We start from the raw sequence: 18,262 nt of genomic DNA, 5'->3' as shown, positions 1-18,262 counted from the left end.
GATATGTATCCTGGTTATAGGATGGTTGCCATGCTAGTAATCTGTTAGGTCAGTATGCTTATATTTACATGCTAGCTAGCATATGATATTTATGTGCACATGTTAGTTGGATTGGGGATTGGGTTGAGGCTGGTCCTGCTTTGTGTTGTATGCCAAGATACCCAGGGCATACCAGATATATTGCAGATCCAAGAGGGCATATAGTCAGGTCGAAGGCCCGGCGAGCGGTCCGGATAGGCTGAAGGCCCTGAGAGGCAGTCTAGACATACCAAAGGCTTGGAGAGCGGTTCAGATAGACTGATGGGCTATGAGGCGGTCCAGTCATACTGATGACTCGTTATGCATGTTGTAGTTGTTTATATGATATGGTTATATATGTATGGTGTTGGTATTTTGGGGGTTAACTCACTAAGACTTCAAGCTTACATTTATCGATTATTGTTTCAGATACATCTGATGATCGCGGGAAGGCGAAGGCGTGATCGTACAACTCCACATATTTCATGATTTTATGATTTGATTATGGGATACTCTGACATTATACTATTTTGAAAACAAGTTTTGTAATAATCATTGGTTTTGAAATGTTTTAAAAAGTTTAAATTTGGCATGATTTTTATGGATGTTACGATTAATGAGAAGAAACGTCACATGCCTTAAGGGACGTCCAAGGTTGAAATGGCAAAATGACCGCATTGAGCCGATTTATTTCCAAGTCGGCAGAGAAGGCTATCCCATTGTTCCAAACACTCAAAGGATGCATCGAAAAGATTAACTTCCATTGGACACTAGAGGCCGAAGTAGCACTCCAACGCCTAAAGGAATCCATGCACACGTTCCCTACACTTGCTAGCCCAATCCCAGGGGAAACACTCCAAGTACAACTATCTGTGTCTAACGAGGCCATATTGTCAGTACTAGCAATAGAGAGGGAGAGGAAGTAGCTCCCAATCTATTTCGTCAGTCGAGCCCTTCAAGGCTTGAAAGTTATTTACCCATCTATGAAAAACTGGTGCTAGAACTCATTTACATCGACCGGCGTATATGGAAACATTTTCAGGCACATAAGATAGAAGTGCTAACAAGCTGCCCAATCAAGCAGGTACTCATTAAGCTAGAAACCTCAGAATGTTTAACTAAATGGGCAATAGAGTTAGGAGAGCATGATATCGATTATTGTTCATACACAAGCATTAAGGGGCAAGAGTTAGCCGATTTTCTACTAGAAAACTAGGAGACCCATGCTGTTTAAAATTATTAGGAGTTAATGGTACGTATATGTATATCATAGGTGAGGAGGTGTAAGGACCGTCTACCTGTAAGTAAAGTATTTGTGTCTATGCAACCAAGGCGATTTTATCAGAGCACATGTCGTTTAAAATTATTCTTAAAAGTCGATTTCAATGTGCTATATATGCTACTTGTTGCATCATGAAAACTATTTTGAAAAGTTTTTATTTGATTAAGTTGCATACTTTATAAAAGTATTTAAGCATCCTATACGTGCATTTCATATTAAGATGGGTTGGACTTGAGATGATACCCGAGTACCTAAAGCTTTATCTTAATGTTGAGAGTGGTTAGATTTGTAGATAATCACCATTATGCACACCGAGGTTAGCTACCATTTGTGTGGTGGATGTGTCATGGTCCACATGTCACATAGTGAGATGTTATATTGGAAGTGTTGTACATATTGAGTTCCATTAATAACTTTGTATGACCGATTATCATCTTATGTTGGGGTAACTGTACACAACCAATTCCATGTTACATGGAGCTACATACCTTGTAATATCATGTTGACCATTTAGACAACGAAACGAATTGAGATGTACACTGGAAATGGGATTAAAAGCATATGCATTGCATTCCTTCTAATGTTTTGAAATTGGCGATACTGTCATGTTTTCTTATATATATATATATATATATATATATATATATATATATATATATATATATATATATATATAGGGTTAGGTTATTGTGTTCTAACTATTTATTGTGTGCTTGTAGGATTGATTCTGGACCAATCATTTTAGTTATTTTAAGAAATTAATTAATGCATATTACATGTTAAAGATATAATGAGCATTAATTAAAACTTCAACATTTAATATGCATTAATTACTTTCTTAAAATAACTAAAATGATTGGTCCAGAATCAATCCTACAAGCACACAATAGATAGTAGGGATGAGCATCGGAAAGCAGGTACCCGCTTTTGGAACCGGAACCGCCTCAGAACTGCCGGTTCTGGAACTGGAATTGCTTTAAGCGGTTCCGGTTCCGGTTCCTAAAGTTATGGAACCGCCTTAAGCGGTTCCGGTTCCAATTCTCATTTTTTCGGAACCGCTACCCGCTGGGTACCCGCCGAAACCGGTTTTTATATATATATATATATATATATATATATATATATATATATATATATATATATATTAGTATTTCATATAAATATGTGTGTGTTACTTACACCGGTTTAGAATATATTAGTCTGATTCGAATTGATTCGATTTGGATCGAACTAAGTTGCGGTTTTATCAACAAAAGTTAACAAAATTAATGTAACCGGGTTACCTGCTCACGGAAACGGAACCGCCGGTTCCGGGACTGGTTCCAAAAATTTAAGAACCGCCTAGAGCGGTTCCGGTTCCGATTCTAACTTTCTAGGAACCGCCGATTCCGGTTTTCGTCAAATGAGGTGGGTACCCGCTTATGCTCGTCCCTAATAGATAGTAGAATCATTTGAACCTAACACACACACACACACACACACTCTCTCTCTCTCTCTCTCTATATATATATATATATATATATATATATATATATATATATATATATATATATTAACAAAGCTACCATAAAAGGTATTGAGATTATATGTTGATTTTAAATTATTTGTGGTCTAACTTTGAGCATGGACGATCACCATCATCATTTGCTCTTGAAAAAGTTGACCTTAGGTCTTCACACAAGGAATTCTCATATCTTCCAATATATTTTGACATGTCGCTCAGGTTAGAGATAAAATGAGACTTTGTATATTTAGAAGATGATATTAAATGTAACATCATATATTTATTTTTGTTTGAGGTTGCTATGTTTTGAACTAAATCTAAGATGTGACCAATTGTTTGTCAACACATGTTTTAAAAATTAAACTATGATTTCAAGATGACAACCTGATTTTAAAACCACCTTCTTCGAGAGATCTTTCAGTTGATATCAAAACATTTGTTTAAGTGAATTAGACGCTTAATGTAGTACTTGGTCTTAAACTGTAGTACTCTAAGTGTGTAGTTTCTAAACGTTTGATTGTCGTATTAGATATATCAATTTAGACTTCTTAAAAAATGGTTAACAATAGAAGTACTCATGTTGTGACAAGAGATGAAAACATTGATGGGATCAATAATAAAATGCAATCGACACTTAATATATTTGATAGTTTTAAATCTATCATGCAAGAAATGCTAACCCAACACGAAGTCAATCTATTTGGTCGAGTGCAAGAAATGCTAACACAATGAAATCGTGAATGTCAATTCAAAATTTATTTTTTTGTTGGTTGGACTTGGTGATTATTCTGCAAAAAAAAAATACTTATTTTTTTAAATACATATTACGTTATGATTAGTTTAACTAATTTGTTATATTCTCACAAACTGAATAGTACAATTTTACAGAGCAATGTTTAAGATTTTACCGTAATTTATGCCTATAGAAAATGATAAATTATTCTTAGAAATAACATATATTTTGTCAAAAGTTTCACATAAAATGCTTACAAATCATAGTGGAAATAAACATTTAATGGTATGTAATAAATTCATAATAAAGATCATAATTCCTCCACATTAAAACTTGAGTTGTCTATAAATGGTCATTTATCCCTAACCTTGTATCTTGTTGGATGCACATGGGTGACTTAATTAGGCTGTTTAGCTCGAACAAACAGATTGCATTTCTCTAGAGTCTAGATACATTATTGTCGTAGTTAATGATAGGGGAAGAACATAATAACTTCAACTAAAAGAACCACTTCACATTTTCTGATTCTGTTTTCTTCTTCTAACCTAATCATAAGGTTCGCTGACATTCTCTCTCTAAATGTTAAAATATTATATATTTGGGTATAATATTTAACTTATGTGAAAATTACGTTTGTTGTATAAACTGATAAATAAAAATAAAAATAAAACATAAATATCTATTTATGATTTTACAACTTGACTAAAATTAAAAGTAAAGATACGATAGAAGTAGAACAACTAACATGGTGAACCAAGAGGCAGAAAGAACTAAAGCAAAATACCTTTTTTATCTCTTGATGATCAGAATCCATAAAGAAACTAAAGCCTGTTGTTGTTACAGTGGTTGGATGATGAACACCTGCTCCTCTTCTGCTACCTTCTTCTCTAATTCCTCTCAACATTTCACTTTATCCTTCCATACTCCACCTCATTTCACGTGAATACAGACCATGCTTTCTTTCATTAGGGTTCTTTCTCAATACTTATTGCTCTTTTGATTTAATTCCACCGACAGCTTCCCTGATCCACCAATTTTCTACCGGATCCGACTAATTATTCCGTTTCTAACCTGAGGTTCTCTACAATTTGGTGTTTAATCGGTTTGGTTGGACAAGTGTTCGTCGACATAACTTTTGACTTCGGTACGGGTAAGTTAACGATATTTTTACTTGCAATTCTGTGCTGGAAGAGGATTTTTGAGTTGGAATTGCTTGGACCTAGCTCAATTGGGGGTTCGTTTTCTTCGTAACGTTATTGGGATACTTTAATTTGAAAATTAGGGTTTATGAAGTCAATGATATGTATAGAGTTGGTGGGATGAGGATAACCACTATACGAGCTAAATTGTATTTATGGGAGCTCGCATAATGTTAAACAATGCGCACATTTTGTTCTCCTGGATGGAGTTACGTTAAGCTTTTTGCTTAGTTATCACATCCTTGAATTTATCGGGGAAGTTTCTAGGGTTTTCGTCAGCATCCATTGTCCGGTTTGAAGATATTTTGTTGGAATTGGAGTTATATGGGAAGATATTTGTGGTAGCCTAGGACGAAGTTTTGTGGCAACAAAATGCCTCCTTCACCAGCAATGAGATGTTCTCCTGGTAGAGAACCAAGAGCTGATAATCACAAGAGAGGACGCAGTCTTGAAAGCGGAGTACCTTTGAAACAGAGAGACGATGATCTTGCTTTGTTTAATGAGGTGCAAAACAGAGAAAGAGATAACTTCTTGCTTCAGGGAGATGATGATTTTGAAGACATTTTCGGTAATATTTTATGCTTATTTGGTTTCTAAATTACAAATTTCCTTGAAAAAGGAAAGTAATGATAACTGATAAGTGATGTTTGTTAGTTGTTACTGAGTCTGATTGTATGCATTTTGTGCAGCCAATAAGTTGCGCCATTTTTCAGATTACAAACTTGGGATAAACATTCCTGCTAGAGGAGAAAGCAGTGACCTCCTCCATGCAGAAGATGAGAAGAATGATTATGAATGGTTGGTAGTCATTTGTTTTTGTACCCTAAATTCCAAATTGTTTAGTTTCTTAGTTATATTGTGACCGATTTCTTTCATGAAATGAAGGTTAATAACACCTCCCGACACACCTCTGTTTCCCTCATTGGACGATGAAGCACCACAAGTTAATCTTACCCAAAGGGGTAGAACTCGAACTCAACCAATATCAATCTCCAGATCACCAACAGTAAGTCATCTCTCTCTCTCTCTCTCTCTCTCTCTATATATATATATATATATATATATATATATATATATATATATATCTTTGGAGCTATAATCATATTCTTTCTAAATAAGATGCTGTTTCTTAAGCTTATTGACTTAATTTATATTTTAGATGGAGAAAGGGCGTAGAAGTAGTAGAGGAAGTGCAAGCCCAAATCGCGTGAGCCTATCACCTCGATCTCATAACAGCACATATGAAGGTAGACATCGAGCATCTTCAGCAGCCAGTGCTAGTCCACCTGCTACTTTAAGGCATAATACCCCTCCAGCTCATAGCCATAGATCACCTCCACCATCTCGAAAACCGGTCCCACGGGCTTCCACACCCCCTCCTCCACGAAGATTAAGCACAGGTTCTACTAATGGCACCACAACGACTACAAAGGGTATAAGAGGAAATTCAGCTTCACCAAAAGTAAAGGCATGGCAATCCAGCATTCCTGGTTTTTCCACTGAGGTCCCACCGAATCTAAGAACCTCATTGGCTGATCGACCGGCTTCGTATGTACGTGGGTCCTCACCGGCTTCTAGAAGTAGCAGACAATCGATGTCGCCTACTGCTTCTAGAAGCATTGGGTCCTCCCATAGTCATGAAAGAGATAGGTTTAGCTCACATAGTAAAGGTTCGGTTGGGTCTTCTGCTGAGGATGACATGGAATCGCTTTCGTCTGTTCTTGTAGTTGTTGGACGCCCAAATTCTAGAAGAGTTGGTGTCGGTGGGTTTCAGAATAATAAAGCTTCACCTTCCAAAAAGCCGATTAGAACAATTTCTTCTAGTTCAGCTCCCAAGAGATCCTTCGACCTTGCACTAAGACAAATGGTATGTTATTATCTATTTCTTTAATCAATTTCATAAAAATTTCTTTAAAACATAATAGGTCAAATAAGGGTGTTAAGACTAGGTTTACTATACCTTTTGATAATCAGTTTTGTTTCAGGTAGTGTAAAATTGATTTAGACAACTAAATAATCTGATTATTAAATGCATAAGTACATTCTATAACGGCAATGTACTAGCTGATTTTTTGCAATTTTAGTCCCAAAAAGTTCTCTTTGCAGTTTTGGTCCTCATGTCAGGTTCTTGTAACGTTTTTTGTCGCTGGGTATAGCTGATTTTTGCAACTTTGGTCCTAAAATATAGTCATTTCTTGGAACAGGGACCAAAATGTTACAAAAACCTCAGATAAATACCAAAATTACAAGAGAAAACTTTTTGGGACAAAAATTGAATAAAATATGCTTTACTCGGGGACCAAAAATCTAATTTAATTGAAAACTTAAATACGTTGCTATTATGAGATATATATTGCTATTATTGGTAAAAAGATGTAGGTATGTTGCTATTTATGGGTAAAAACTAATAACATTGCATATGTTGGTAAAAAGAGTAAAACATGCTTGTATTTCCTGCAATTTGCGAATAGAAGTATAAGTTTTGTTTTTGTTTTGAGTGTTACTTATTGAATATTTTGGTGTTTGTTTGTAGGATCATAGAAAAGGACAAAATATGTTCAGACCCCTTCTCTCGAGTGTCCCAAGTTCAACTTTTCATGCTGGAATTGCAACTTCCCCTTATCATCCTGTGATATCTAGGAACTCCTCTGTCACAACTAGTAGTAATGCAAGTTCTGGGGTGGCAATAAGTGGTGCACATGATCATGATCATGATCCCGATCACGAGGCTAGCCAGGATGATGCAACTAGCGGATATGTCAGGGTGCAAGATGATGATGATCATGATGTTGATGTTGATGATGAAGTGTTTATGATCGAGAAAGATGATGGAAATGATTCATTTTTGGACAATTCAAGAAATACCATAGATCTTGATCCTGCTGCAACTCTAACAACAATTGATGATGTCTCAGATATCAGTACACAAAAGGAGATGTTAATTTGTTCAAAATGTGGTTGTGGGTACTCTCCTCCTATTGGACAAGTAGAAAACGACACAAATCTTTGTGAAAATTGCATGGAATTGACCATCTTTGACCCAGTAGTGGTTTCAGGGCCTGAACCCGAGTTGACTACAATCGAACCTCAAATGGATGTGATGGAATCTCTACAAGCTATGGCTAATGATTTAGTCAAAGACAGTCAAAGTGAAGGGAACCAAGTCAATGTTGGCAGTGTTGACTTTTCAAATTCAAAGGTTGAATCTTTAGAAGGTGCTGGTATTTCGATACTGTTGAAACGGTCAAGTAGTATAAAAGGTGGCGTGGTTGTCCGGAACACAAACTTTTCAGCAAGTAGCATTTCGTATGATGATTTTTCTTATGTTAGAGGAGACACTACAAATAGCATGAGAAGTGTATCTGCCACATCTTCTGTTGACTTTGGTCAAGGTCAAAGTAGACAATCGGATACCCGTTTTCAACGTCAATCAAGCATCACCAAATCTGAAATCGAACACTCAAAGCATCAGAGAAGTGGATCCTCATTGTCTGGAACTTCTAGCCATGTTTTCCATCCTTCAAGCCTTGGAACAAGCACACTTGATTCATCTGGGAAAGATGTTCAAGAAAACAATGAAGAGGAAAATGACTCTTTATTGACTAATATCTTGAAAGATGAAGAAGAGAGTGTTGGATTTCAGAAAGCTGAAGATTTGGGAGCTGATGATACAGCTCTTGATTCTTGTAATGATGATGCTGCAGAAGTTCCATTGGATGTGATTTTAGAAGGAGAATTGGATTCTCCTTCAAAATGTGATGTTTCACAAAATTCAATAGAAGAATTGCCGGAAGATGTTGCGCTCTCTGCTGAGGACTTTGGGACTTCTAATCACACAACCAACGTAATTGGTACGTGTTTATTTTTTTATAAAAAAAATCTTATACATAATATTGTGTTTTTGTGTATTTCAACCTTTTATAAAACTGGATAATTGGAAAAAATGATTTTTTTTAGAAGGTGAAAAAATATAAATCCTATTGTACTGGTTGGACATGAATTTGGCCCATATCTGAAAAGCAAAAAGCAAAAGTAAAAAGTTAAAGTAAAGTTATTTTTTGTAATTATGGAAATTGGCATGGATGCTAAGTTTTAGTAATGGCAGGGGAATCCATAGTATTGATTGAAGAGGAAGGAGGACCCAAAGGAAGAAGCTTGACACTAGAAGAAGCAACAGACACGATACTGTTTTGCAGCTCAATAGTCCACAACCTGGCCCACAATGCTGCAACCATAGCCATAGACAACCAAGACACATCATCAGACAACAACTCTTCTTGGCCACTCATTCCAGCCACACCCACACGCAAATCCCATCTCAATGAACCCGACTCTCATACACGCAACACAACCAAACGCTCGTCAAAATCCCAAAAATCCAGACACAAAAAGGACACAGAAACCGACCCCACAAAATCCCCCAACACCACTGAAGGTAAAATCGATCAGCAGCAGAAAACCCGTATTGTTGGGGTTCGGGACAATGGAGAGAGTAAAAAACCTCCGTTGCTGGAATCCAAATGCAACTGCACAATAATGTGAAATAATAGCTATCACTATCACTATTGCAGTGAAAGCTGTACATTCCCATGCATTTGTCCTGTCCTTGGGGTTTTATTTTTATTTTTATTTTTATTTTTTGGGTTCCACTTCATTTGTTGCAACTGTAACTTGTAAGCATATTTGTAAAGGGTGGGTTTAAAGTTTAATTTGGTAGGTTGACGATAGTATTCTATTCTTGTATCCGGGTATTAGTGTTATCCGTATACATATAAAACAAACAACAAGCCCTGTCATTCTTTTTTTTATTTTCTACGATTGTTGATTGTTGCCGATATGTTATTTGGGTTTGTACATGTGGAATGTGCTTCGTAGTTGCTCTTCTGTTTCAGGGCTGTTTTTGTAATTTTAATTTTATTGAGATGAAAGTATTAATAATTTTTTATTTCTTTTGTTTTTGTTCTTATGAGTCAATTTTCAATCACGTTAACTTATTTGCCATTTTGTCGTGTATATTGCTGTTGTCATTTCTCAAAGCACGTTAACAGAATATAAATATAATGTAACTGGTGTAATCATTTAAAAAACAAATTTCATATATCGATTTATATATCCTGCGTAAAATCTGGTTTTTGATAAAAATTAATTTCATACATCATGGATATTAAAACTGTACGTTTTCACCTGTGTACGGTATTTTAATGCGCATGAATTAAAAATTAAAATTTTCCCTCAATCAGACAAGGCGGGAAAACATGAGCTCCTGATCTATTTAGTTCTCTATTCTCTTCTTCCGGCGCCGTTATCCGATGGATAACTCTGATTCAGACTCCGGTGGATCTCACATCTCCTCAACGCCTCCTCGTCAACCATATCAGCCTCCTCTCCATCGCCGACCGCCACCGCAGGCACCACATACTCTTCTCTTTTCTGGTAACCAACAAAAAAACCCCAAATCGAAAACCAAATCCGGTTTCTCCCGGCCAATTTTGAGAATTAAACCATCCACCAAGAAGACTAAGCTCCCGCCTTCGAAATCTACACTTAAAACCGATGGAACTGACCCGATTCAAAGCCCCACTCCATCCGCTATGCGTACTCCTGATGTTGACCCACCGCTTCAAACCCGCCGGTCCTCCGGTGGTGATTCGTTGGATACTATTGCTCCGACTGAGACTCTTTCAGCTGAGCTACCATCTAACATTCACCGGTCCTCCGGTTGTCCTTCGTCGGATACTATTGGTCCCATTGAGATTCTTCCAGCTGAACTACCGTTTAAAATTCACCGGTCATCCGGTGGTGATTCGTTTGCTACTATTCGTCAGGGTGAGAATCTTCTAGCTCGTAGCTCACGCTTCGCGTCAATTTATAAGAACCGTAAGCTTTGCTTGAACTTAGAATCAACCGAAAAAGGAATTGATCATGGTTTGGAAGCCAAAATCGGAGTTAGTGAAAGACAAGTCGGAGATGCTACTGTCATAGACTCGGAAACAATTGTGAAGGAGCATCCGAATTTGATTGGGAGTTATACTTCTCGATTGGAACATCCGAATACGCCCGACCCTACGTGTGTAAATGAAACCCTAGGTCGAGATGTTAATGCTAGAGATTCAGGGAAAGTTGTGAAGAAGCATCCTAACTTGATTCCGAGCGGTGTTTATCCCAAGGAGCAGGTGAGCAAGCCTAAACTTGTAAATGAAGGGAACTTTGTGAGATTGAACATCAATGGTCATGGAGGACGCAAGAAGTATGCAAACAGAATTAGAAAAAAGAATCCAAATGCTTATAATTCGAGTCGCAAGTCGTACAAGAGAATCAAACGAAAACGGAAAGGTGGAGGTGAAGGAGAAGAGGAGCAGAGTTTCTGTGAAGAAGAAGGTTTTCCATTGGACGAAGATGAAGAGACTGAAACGAGACTTGATTCAGAAGTGATTGAGCAGGCTGTGCTGAATGTTCGACATGATCCATCTGATGAGAATCTAATCAAGTTGTTGAAGCTTACTTATGGGTATGATTCTTTTAGGGTTGGGCAATTGGAAACTATTAGATTTATACTTTCTGGGAAATCAAGTATGGTGATTTTGCCCACTGGAGCTGGAAAGTCACTGTGTTATCAGTTGCCTGCTATGGTTCTACAGGGAATGACACTTGTCATTAGTCCATTGGTGTCACTTATGTTCGATCAACTCAAACAGCTCCCACCAGTGATTCCAGGTGGTTTATTATGTAGCAGTCAGGTATTATCTCTGTGTATATACATTCTGATCTTTCATTTCAATTCATAATTTCACATGCCTGATTGTTGTAGACACTAGAAGAGAGTGCAGAAACACTTAGGCGGGTTCAAGAAGGAGCCTTGAAGGTGAGTTCATCAATGATTCTTACTGAGTTGAAATCTTTTTGAACATGTACATTGATCTATTTGTGTTTCAGGTCCTTTTTGTTTCTCCAGAGAGATTACTAAATGCAGAATTTACATCCATATTTTCTGCAACTTCACTCATCTCACTTGTTGTGATTGATGAAGCCCACTGTATTTCTGAATGGTCAGTTGCTGTAGTTGCTTATTTCATTTCATCACTATTTAGCTTCTATCCCATATCACATTAATGTAAGTACACAGGTCACATAATTTCCGGCCTTCATATATGAGGCTTAGAGCATCCATACTTCGTTATAGTCTTGGAGTAAACTGCATTCTTGCAATGACAGCAACTGCAACTACCAAAACCATGCATGATGTGATGCACTCCCTTGAGATTCCTCCTACAAATCTTGTTCAAACAGAACAAACCAGGGACAACTTGCAGCTGTCTGTATCATTGAGTGAAAATAGGCAAGTGAAAAATGCTTTTACTAGATCCCAATTTTAGAAAGAAAGATGTTCATGATCCTAATCTGTCAATTAATTCAGGATGAAGGATCTTATGACATTGCTCAAGGCTTCACCTTACACAGAGGTTAAAAGCATTATAATTTACTGCAAATATCAGGTATGTGTCAGTGTCATGTATGCAGCATATTTTACCACCTAAAATGAAAATTTAAAATTGAAAGATCCTGAATTTTAATTGCAGTGGGAAACAGATACAATCAGCAAGGTTTTATGTGATAACAATATCCGGGCAAAGGTAAACAGATTGGCATTAGTGATTAGACATATCTCATATATAATATTTTGATGATTTCAGTATGATGATACTAACAATAAATTGACATTAGAGTTATCATAGTGGGATCCCTGCTAAAGACCGAAGGCGTGCACAAGAGCAGTTCTGTTTAAACAAGATACGTGTGGTACATAAATCTTTCATGTTTTTTTTTTTTTAATAATTTCTAAACCTTTCATTTTAATGAAAGTAGATTAAATCCAATATTTCATTATTTCTCACAATCTCTTTTCTCCTTGTCTAAAAGATTGTTGCAACCGTGGCCTTTGGAATGGGGCTTGATAAAAGTGACGTTGGTGCTGTAAGAACAAATCTTTATTATTATTCTTTTTTTTCTCTTTGTTTTAAAGTGTAATCTATATATAAATTGAAAGCACATAATTATCTGTTACAGGTAATTCACTACAGTTTGCCTGAAAGCTTGGAAGAATACGTTCAGGTTCATTTCATATAATATATCTATTTATCAAATATCAATCAGTTAGAATTTTGATTTAAAAAATTATTTTAATCTTTATAGGAAATTGGACGTGCTGGACGTGATGGGCGATTATCTCATTGTCATCTCTTTTTCGATGACACGACATACTTTAAGCTAAGGAGTCTCATGTACAGGTATAACATTTTGCCACTTTCCAATCCACATTCTATAAGTTTTCTTCTGTAAAAAAAGAGATTTAACCTTTACCATATGTGATATGTCTTTGCTGCAGTGATGGAGTAGATGAATACACAGTAAATAAGTTCCTCTCTCAAGTTTTCATCGGGGATTCACATTCACATTCACATTCAAAAGGAAGGATTTGCTCAATAGTCAAGGAATCAGCATCTCGGAAATTTGACATGAAAGAAGAGGTCTGGTCTTTTTACCTCATTAATATGGAATTAATACAAATTCTACAGTAACAGTAACAGTAACAGTAACAGTGTTGTGTAACTTTGATTGTTTCAGGTGATTCTGACTATCTTAACTCGCTTGGAGTTAGCTGAAGAGCAGTACTTGGGTTTACTTCCCCAAGCAAGTGTCACATGTGTTGTAAATTTTCATATGGTGGGTGTGGGTCCCCTACTTAAATGCCACATCATACTCCCTCCCCTTTGACTTTCATTATAGTATTATACTTGACTTATGGGGCCTGTGGTTAATCTATGTGTTGGCAATTTTGTTGATGAATGTATAGACATCTCCAGCATTGCTTGCTGCTAAGGACACTGTGATCAATGCAATTTTGAAAAAGTGAGTATTTAGTAAGGCCATTATGAAATCTTGCATTTTATTTTAATTCGCTAATAAAATAGAATATGATTCAGGTCTGAAATAAAAGATGGACAATATGTGTTTGACATACCAACTGTGGCATCTAGCATTGGAGTTCAAGCTTCTACCATTTCTAATCAGTTGCACATTTTCAAGGTTTGTTTGGTTTAGTTTTTTCATGTGTTTATGAACCTTTTTTTTTTTTTTTTTTTTGTAAGATTAATGTTTTGTTTTAGGCCAAGGGAGAAATCACATATGAACTCAAGGATCCAGCTTATTGTTACACAATCTTAAATTTCCCAAAAGATATATGTTCCTTGGCAACAGATCTGGCTGAATGGTTATCAGAAGTCGAGAGTTGCAAGGTAAATATATTTGTGGTGTTTTCATTTCATGATTATTATTTTTTTGTATTACTTACTTACTATTTGTAAATATCAATTGACACAGGTGCATAAAATAGACGCGATGTTTAATGCTGCAGTCTTTGCAGTGAAAACGTGTGATAGAAGAAACGGTTGCAGTAATTCCCAACACACGGCATGTTTACAAAAAAAGCTCTTGGATTACTTCAATGCAGATAATGACAATAATATCCCAAATAAAATGGGCCAAGCCAGGTCAGCTTTACAAATTGCAAACACATACAGTCATACATAATAATTAATAATGGCTTATTCAGTTTTTCATTTTCTATACTAATTCTATTATTTTACTGACTCACATCTAATTTGTGTCTATACAGCCGGTTTTTAAAAGCAGATATCAAGGTAACACATTTCAAATGATATTTTATTATATTATTTTATTTAATAACTTGATTTTTGGTGTTGTAGGTGTTTATACAGAGCAACTCACACACCAAATTTACCCCTCGTGCCATTGCTAGGATAATGCATGGTATAGCAAGTCCATCGTTTCCTTCTTCAACTTGGTCTAAAACTCATTTCTGGTAAGCTTCAGATTATGTCACGACATTTTTTTTTAACAATTTCTTTGACATTTCTACATTAATTAAGGATTTTTTTTTCTTTTTCAGGGGGAGATATATTGAAACAAACTTTAATGTTATAATGGAAGCGGCAAAAGCACAACTGATTGATGCTGCAGGAAAATCTGCCGTTTAAATGTTTTGCTTCATGGAATATATTATTATTGGCCCTTTGTCTTTGTTTTTAAGTTTATAGATCTACAGTCTACACACTTACCTTGTTGTCTTGTTCCTGTAGCTAGAGTTTGCCCTTTAGATAGTTGCTCTGTTATAGATTATGACAAATGTATAGCATACAAATCTTTTGTTACTTTCTTCTTGGACTTTTTCTTTCTCTTTCTCTTTCATAAAATAAAGACATGTTTGTTGCTGTAAAACTATTTGACATATAATTATGTCTGCTATTCTCAAAGTTGCATTTATGATAGTAACGTCACCTTTGCTCTGAAATTCTTACCTTCTAAGAGCATCTCCAACTCACTCTTATTTTTTATTTTCCCCCCATTCTTCTCTAACCCTCCCCCATTTTGGGGGATATGTGATAGATCCAAGGTGGATCTATCTGAGAGACAATGAAAGAAACACAGAAAAGACTAAAATGATTCGAATTTGTATTGATAATCCCAGTTTTCGAGATCTGGGTATCTCCAAGAAGAAACAAGTTTTTTACACAATTCTTAGCTAGAAAATAAAGGAGAGCAATAAGGCCTACTTATACTCACAGCCTGGACCAAAATGACAGAGAATTACATACGACCCAAAAGTTGTCCCCCTCCCAACAACAAGGACAACCTGCAGGGGATAATGGTCACGACATGACTAACAAACAAAGTATCAGTGACACTCCCCCTACCTGCAAGCTAATTGGAAGATGCTTTGGTAATGGTCACCCCTCTTGGCTTGTGGGACCTCCTACGGTAGACCAACAGGGCTTGGGGCTTATCAACACCGGCCGCCCAAACCTTCACCTTGTCCTCAAGGTGAAAACTTTGGAATTGCTGTGCCAATTTGGTGAAATCTTCCCAAGTTGCTCCTGCTTCAGTTAGCCCCTCCCATTGTATTAAGACTTCAAGTTCTTTGTGGTTCTCTTTCTTGCTTCTAACACCTTTGAGTTCTATGGGCTGTACCACCAATTCTAAGTTGGCATCCAATTGAGGTGGTAACTCCGAGGGTTGGGTAGGAACTCCAAAAATGGGCCGGAGTTGAGAGATGTGGAAGACCGGATGTATGGCTGATGTAGCGGGCAAGTCCAGTTTGTAGGCCACCTTTCCGACCTTCTTTAGGATGGTATAAGGACCATAGTACCTAGCCGCAAATTTTTCGAATCTCCTTTTCGCCAAACTCTGTTGTCTATATGGTTTGAGCTTGAGAAAGACCAAATCGCCTTCCTTGTACTCCTGTTCAGTCCGCTTCTTATTAGCATGCATTTGCATCTTCTGTTGAGCTCGCAGGAGGTTAATTCTTAAATCATCCAGGATGGCGTCTCGATCTTCCAGCAGGCGATCCAGATGGTCAATCGCTGTTTGTTGGCCTTCGTATCTGATGATTGGGGGTGGTCCCTCCCATAAAGGGCTTTGAAGGGTGTACATTTGGTAGAAGTGTGGAAAGATGTATTGTACCAAAATTCTGCCCAAGCCAACCATTTTGCCCAACTCTTTGGTTTTTCTGAACAGAAGCATCTAAGATAAGTTTCTAAACAACGGTTTACCACTTTCGATTGCCCATCTGTTTGGGGGTGGTAGGCTGTGCTGCGTTTCAGGTCAACCCCATTCAGTTTGAATAGCTCTTGCCAGAATTGACTCAAGAAAAATTCTGTCCCGATCACTGATAATAGAGAGTGTTAACCCGTGTAGTCGAATTATCTCTCGCATGAATCTGTCAGCAATTGTGGCAGCAATGAACGGATGACGAAGAGGGATTGTAACGCCCGTAGATCAGGGCTAGTCAATTTAGAGACGATAAGCATCAAAAATGACTTTTTGATGGAAGATTATTTAGAAGGATTAATCTTAACCAAGTTGTAGTATATGTCACAAGGTTTCCGTGCATATAAAGAACGCCAAAATCCGAGTTATAACGAAGAAGTTATGACCTGTCGAAGTTTCGCGACAGAACCGACACGACCCAGCGCGACGTAAATAGTGAATTTAAGGTAGATAGATATCTATCCTTAGTGATCTAAATGAGAATTGAAGATCTCATCGATAGTAGTGCAACGACGGAAAGACGGACGAAAACGGAGTTCAGATGAAGGAGTTATGAATTTTGAACGGAGTTTTCCTGTCCCGGCCTACTAAAGATAATATATAAGTAATATATTTATAATATATTAAAAATAAAGTCAAAATTAGCCAATGGAGTCTAAACGAGAGTTGTAGAGCATAATCTTACCTTCGCGTCGATATAAAGAACGTCGAAAATAGAGTTCGTATACGAAAGTTATGAATTTCTGAAGTTCAGGGCGCGAAACCCCAAAACTGTCAGAGACCACGACGTGGCAAGCAGTGCCACGACGTGACAAATCTCCTGACACCTCCGGGAGTCCCCCAGATGCAACTTGCAATGACGTATGCAGTGACGACCAAGCCCACGACGTGGAAAAAGGGTGCCACGACGTGGCAAGGGCCAAATTTGCCCTATAAATAGATTTGAAGGGCCAGCCGACTATGGTTGCTCCATCCCTTCTCTCCCACTCCCGATACACCCTCTAAGCCCTATTTTAACCCCCCGAAGCCCCGGTATCAACCCCGAGACCCGAAGCAAGTCCCGAAGCCCGAAGATCTCGAGAAGAAAAGAGGTTCCGAGCTGAAGCTCTGTCCGTGAGAAACCTGGTGTGTGAAGATGTCCCGGTTTCACCGAAGAATACTACTTTTAGAGCTATAGTGCTGTCCGAGCATCGTCTAACCAAGTGAGTGTGTGGTTACTTACTTCTAACGCATAAATACGAAGTATTTTATACCAAATACGTGTTATGTGTATATTTTGTTGTTATATGTGTGAATGTATATTCACTTTCTTCTACCGCATAGATATGAAGTATGTGCTAGGTGTTTATATATTGTTTGTTTACTTGAGATAAATGTTGAAATAATGTGTTATACATGTTTTAAAAGATTTAAACTGTATATGTGTTTGCATCTACAAATATGTTGGGTAGAACATGGGTAGATGAAATAGTTGATGTGAGACGAAATAATAAGTATTTTTGAACTCAATGTGTTCATTAGGTATTTTTGAACTCTATGTGTTCACTTGGTGTTTGGACTCAATGTGTTCATTAGGTATTTTAGAACTCTATGTGTTCACTTGGTGTTTGGACTCAATGTGTTCATTAGGTATTTTAGAACTCTATGTGTTCACTTGGTGTTTGGACTCAATGTGTTCATTAGGCATTTTAGAACTCTATGTGTTCACTTGGTGTTTGGACTCAATGTGTTCATTAGGCATTTTAGAACTCTATGTGTTCACTTTGTGTTTGGACTCAATGTGTTCATTAGGTATTTTAGAACTCTATGTGTTCACTTGGTGTTTGGACTCAATGTGTTCATTAGGTATTTTAGAACTCTATGTGTTCACTTGGTGTTTGGACTCAATGTGTTCATTAGGT

The 18,262-nt window shown here is 37.1% G+C and overlaps 2 protein-coding genes across 3 annotated transcripts; both read left to right on the top strand.

Moving 5' to 3' along the window:
* The first annotated feature begins 4,260 nt into the window (after positions 1-4,260).
* Positions 4,261-9,681, top strand: LOC145100935 (RUN/FYVE domain protein). 2 transcript variants are annotated; one of them, XM_079038078.1, is made up of 6 exons: positions 4,261-5,304; positions 5,426-5,534; positions 5,622-5,742; positions 5,896-6,603; positions 7,270-8,587; positions 8,854-9,681. In XM_079038078.1, the coding sequence occupies exons 1-6, from the start codon at positions 5,109-5,111 to the stop codon at positions 9,276-9,278; spliced, it is 2,877 nt and encodes a 958-aa protein (XP_078894204.1). In that variant the 5' UTR covers positions 4,261-5,108; the 3' UTR covers positions 9,279-9,681. The 2 variants fall into 2 exon arrangements, with proteins under 2 accessions (XP_078894204.1, XP_078894203.1); XM_079038077.1 differs by having other exon boundaries at positions 4,262-5,304; positions 8,842-9,681.
* Positions 9,682-9,933: 252 nt separating this feature from the next.
* On the top strand, positions 9,934-15,032 carry LOC145100934 (DEAD/DEAH box RNA helicase family protein). The gene is made up of 19 exons (XM_079038076.1): positions 9,934-11,473; positions 11,545-11,598; positions 11,670-11,782; positions 11,860-12,072; positions 12,151-12,229; positions 12,314-12,367; positions 12,459-12,533; positions 12,654-12,707; positions 12,801-12,845; positions 12,927-13,021; positions 13,120-13,261; positions 13,359-13,457; positions 13,588-13,643; positions 13,718-13,820; positions 13,901-14,029; positions 14,115-14,284; positions 14,410-14,434; positions 14,501-14,616; positions 14,704-15,032. The coding sequence occupies exons 1-19, from the start codon at positions 10,046-10,048 to the stop codon at positions 14,789-14,791; spliced, it is 3,138 nt and encodes a 1,045-aa protein (XP_078894202.1). The 5' UTR covers positions 9,934-10,045; the 3' UTR covers positions 14,792-15,032.
* The last annotated feature ends 3,230 nt before the right edge of the window (positions 15,033-18,262 follow it).

Source organism: Lactuca serriola, chromosome 4, assembly GCF_051521515.1.
Source record: "Lactuca serriola cultivar US96UC23 chromosome 4, Lser_US96UC23_V15, whole genome shotgun sequence".
In the NCBI taxonomy this organism is placed as follows: domain Eukaryota; kingdom Viridiplantae; phylum Streptophyta; class Magnoliopsida; order Asterales; family Asteraceae; genus Lactuca; species Lactuca serriola.
The sequence above is the reverse complement of the archived record's forward strand: the minus strand, read 5'-3'. Positions and strand labels throughout refer to the sequence as shown.

Excerpts from the sequence above, each read along its gene's own strand:
- LOC145100935 (XM_079038077.1), top strand. The coding sequence starts at position 5,109 with ATGCCTCCTTCACCAGCAATGAGATGTTCTCCTGGTAGAGAACCAAGA. Across the intron at positions 5,743-5,895 it reads CAATCTCCAGATCACCAACA|ATGGAGAAAGGGCGTAGAAG; the intron begins GTAAGTCATCTC and ends TTTATATTTTAG. Across the intron at positions 6,604-7,269 it reads ACCTTGCACTAAGACAAATG|GATCATAGAAAAGGACAAAA; the intron begins GTATGTTATTAT and ends GTTTGTTTGTAG.
- LOC145100934 (XM_079038076.1), top strand. The coding sequence starts at position 10,046 with ATGGATAACTCTGATTCAGACTCCGGTGGATCTCACATCTCCTCAACG. Across the intron at positions 12,230-12,313 it reads TAATTTACTGCAAATATCAG|TGGGAAACAGATACAATCAG; the intron begins GTATGTGTCAGT and ends TTTTAATTGCAG. Across the intron at positions 14,285-14,409 it reads AATAAAATGGGCCAAGCCAG|CCGGTTTTTAAAAGCAGATA; the intron begins GTCAGCTTTACA and ends GTGTCTATACAG.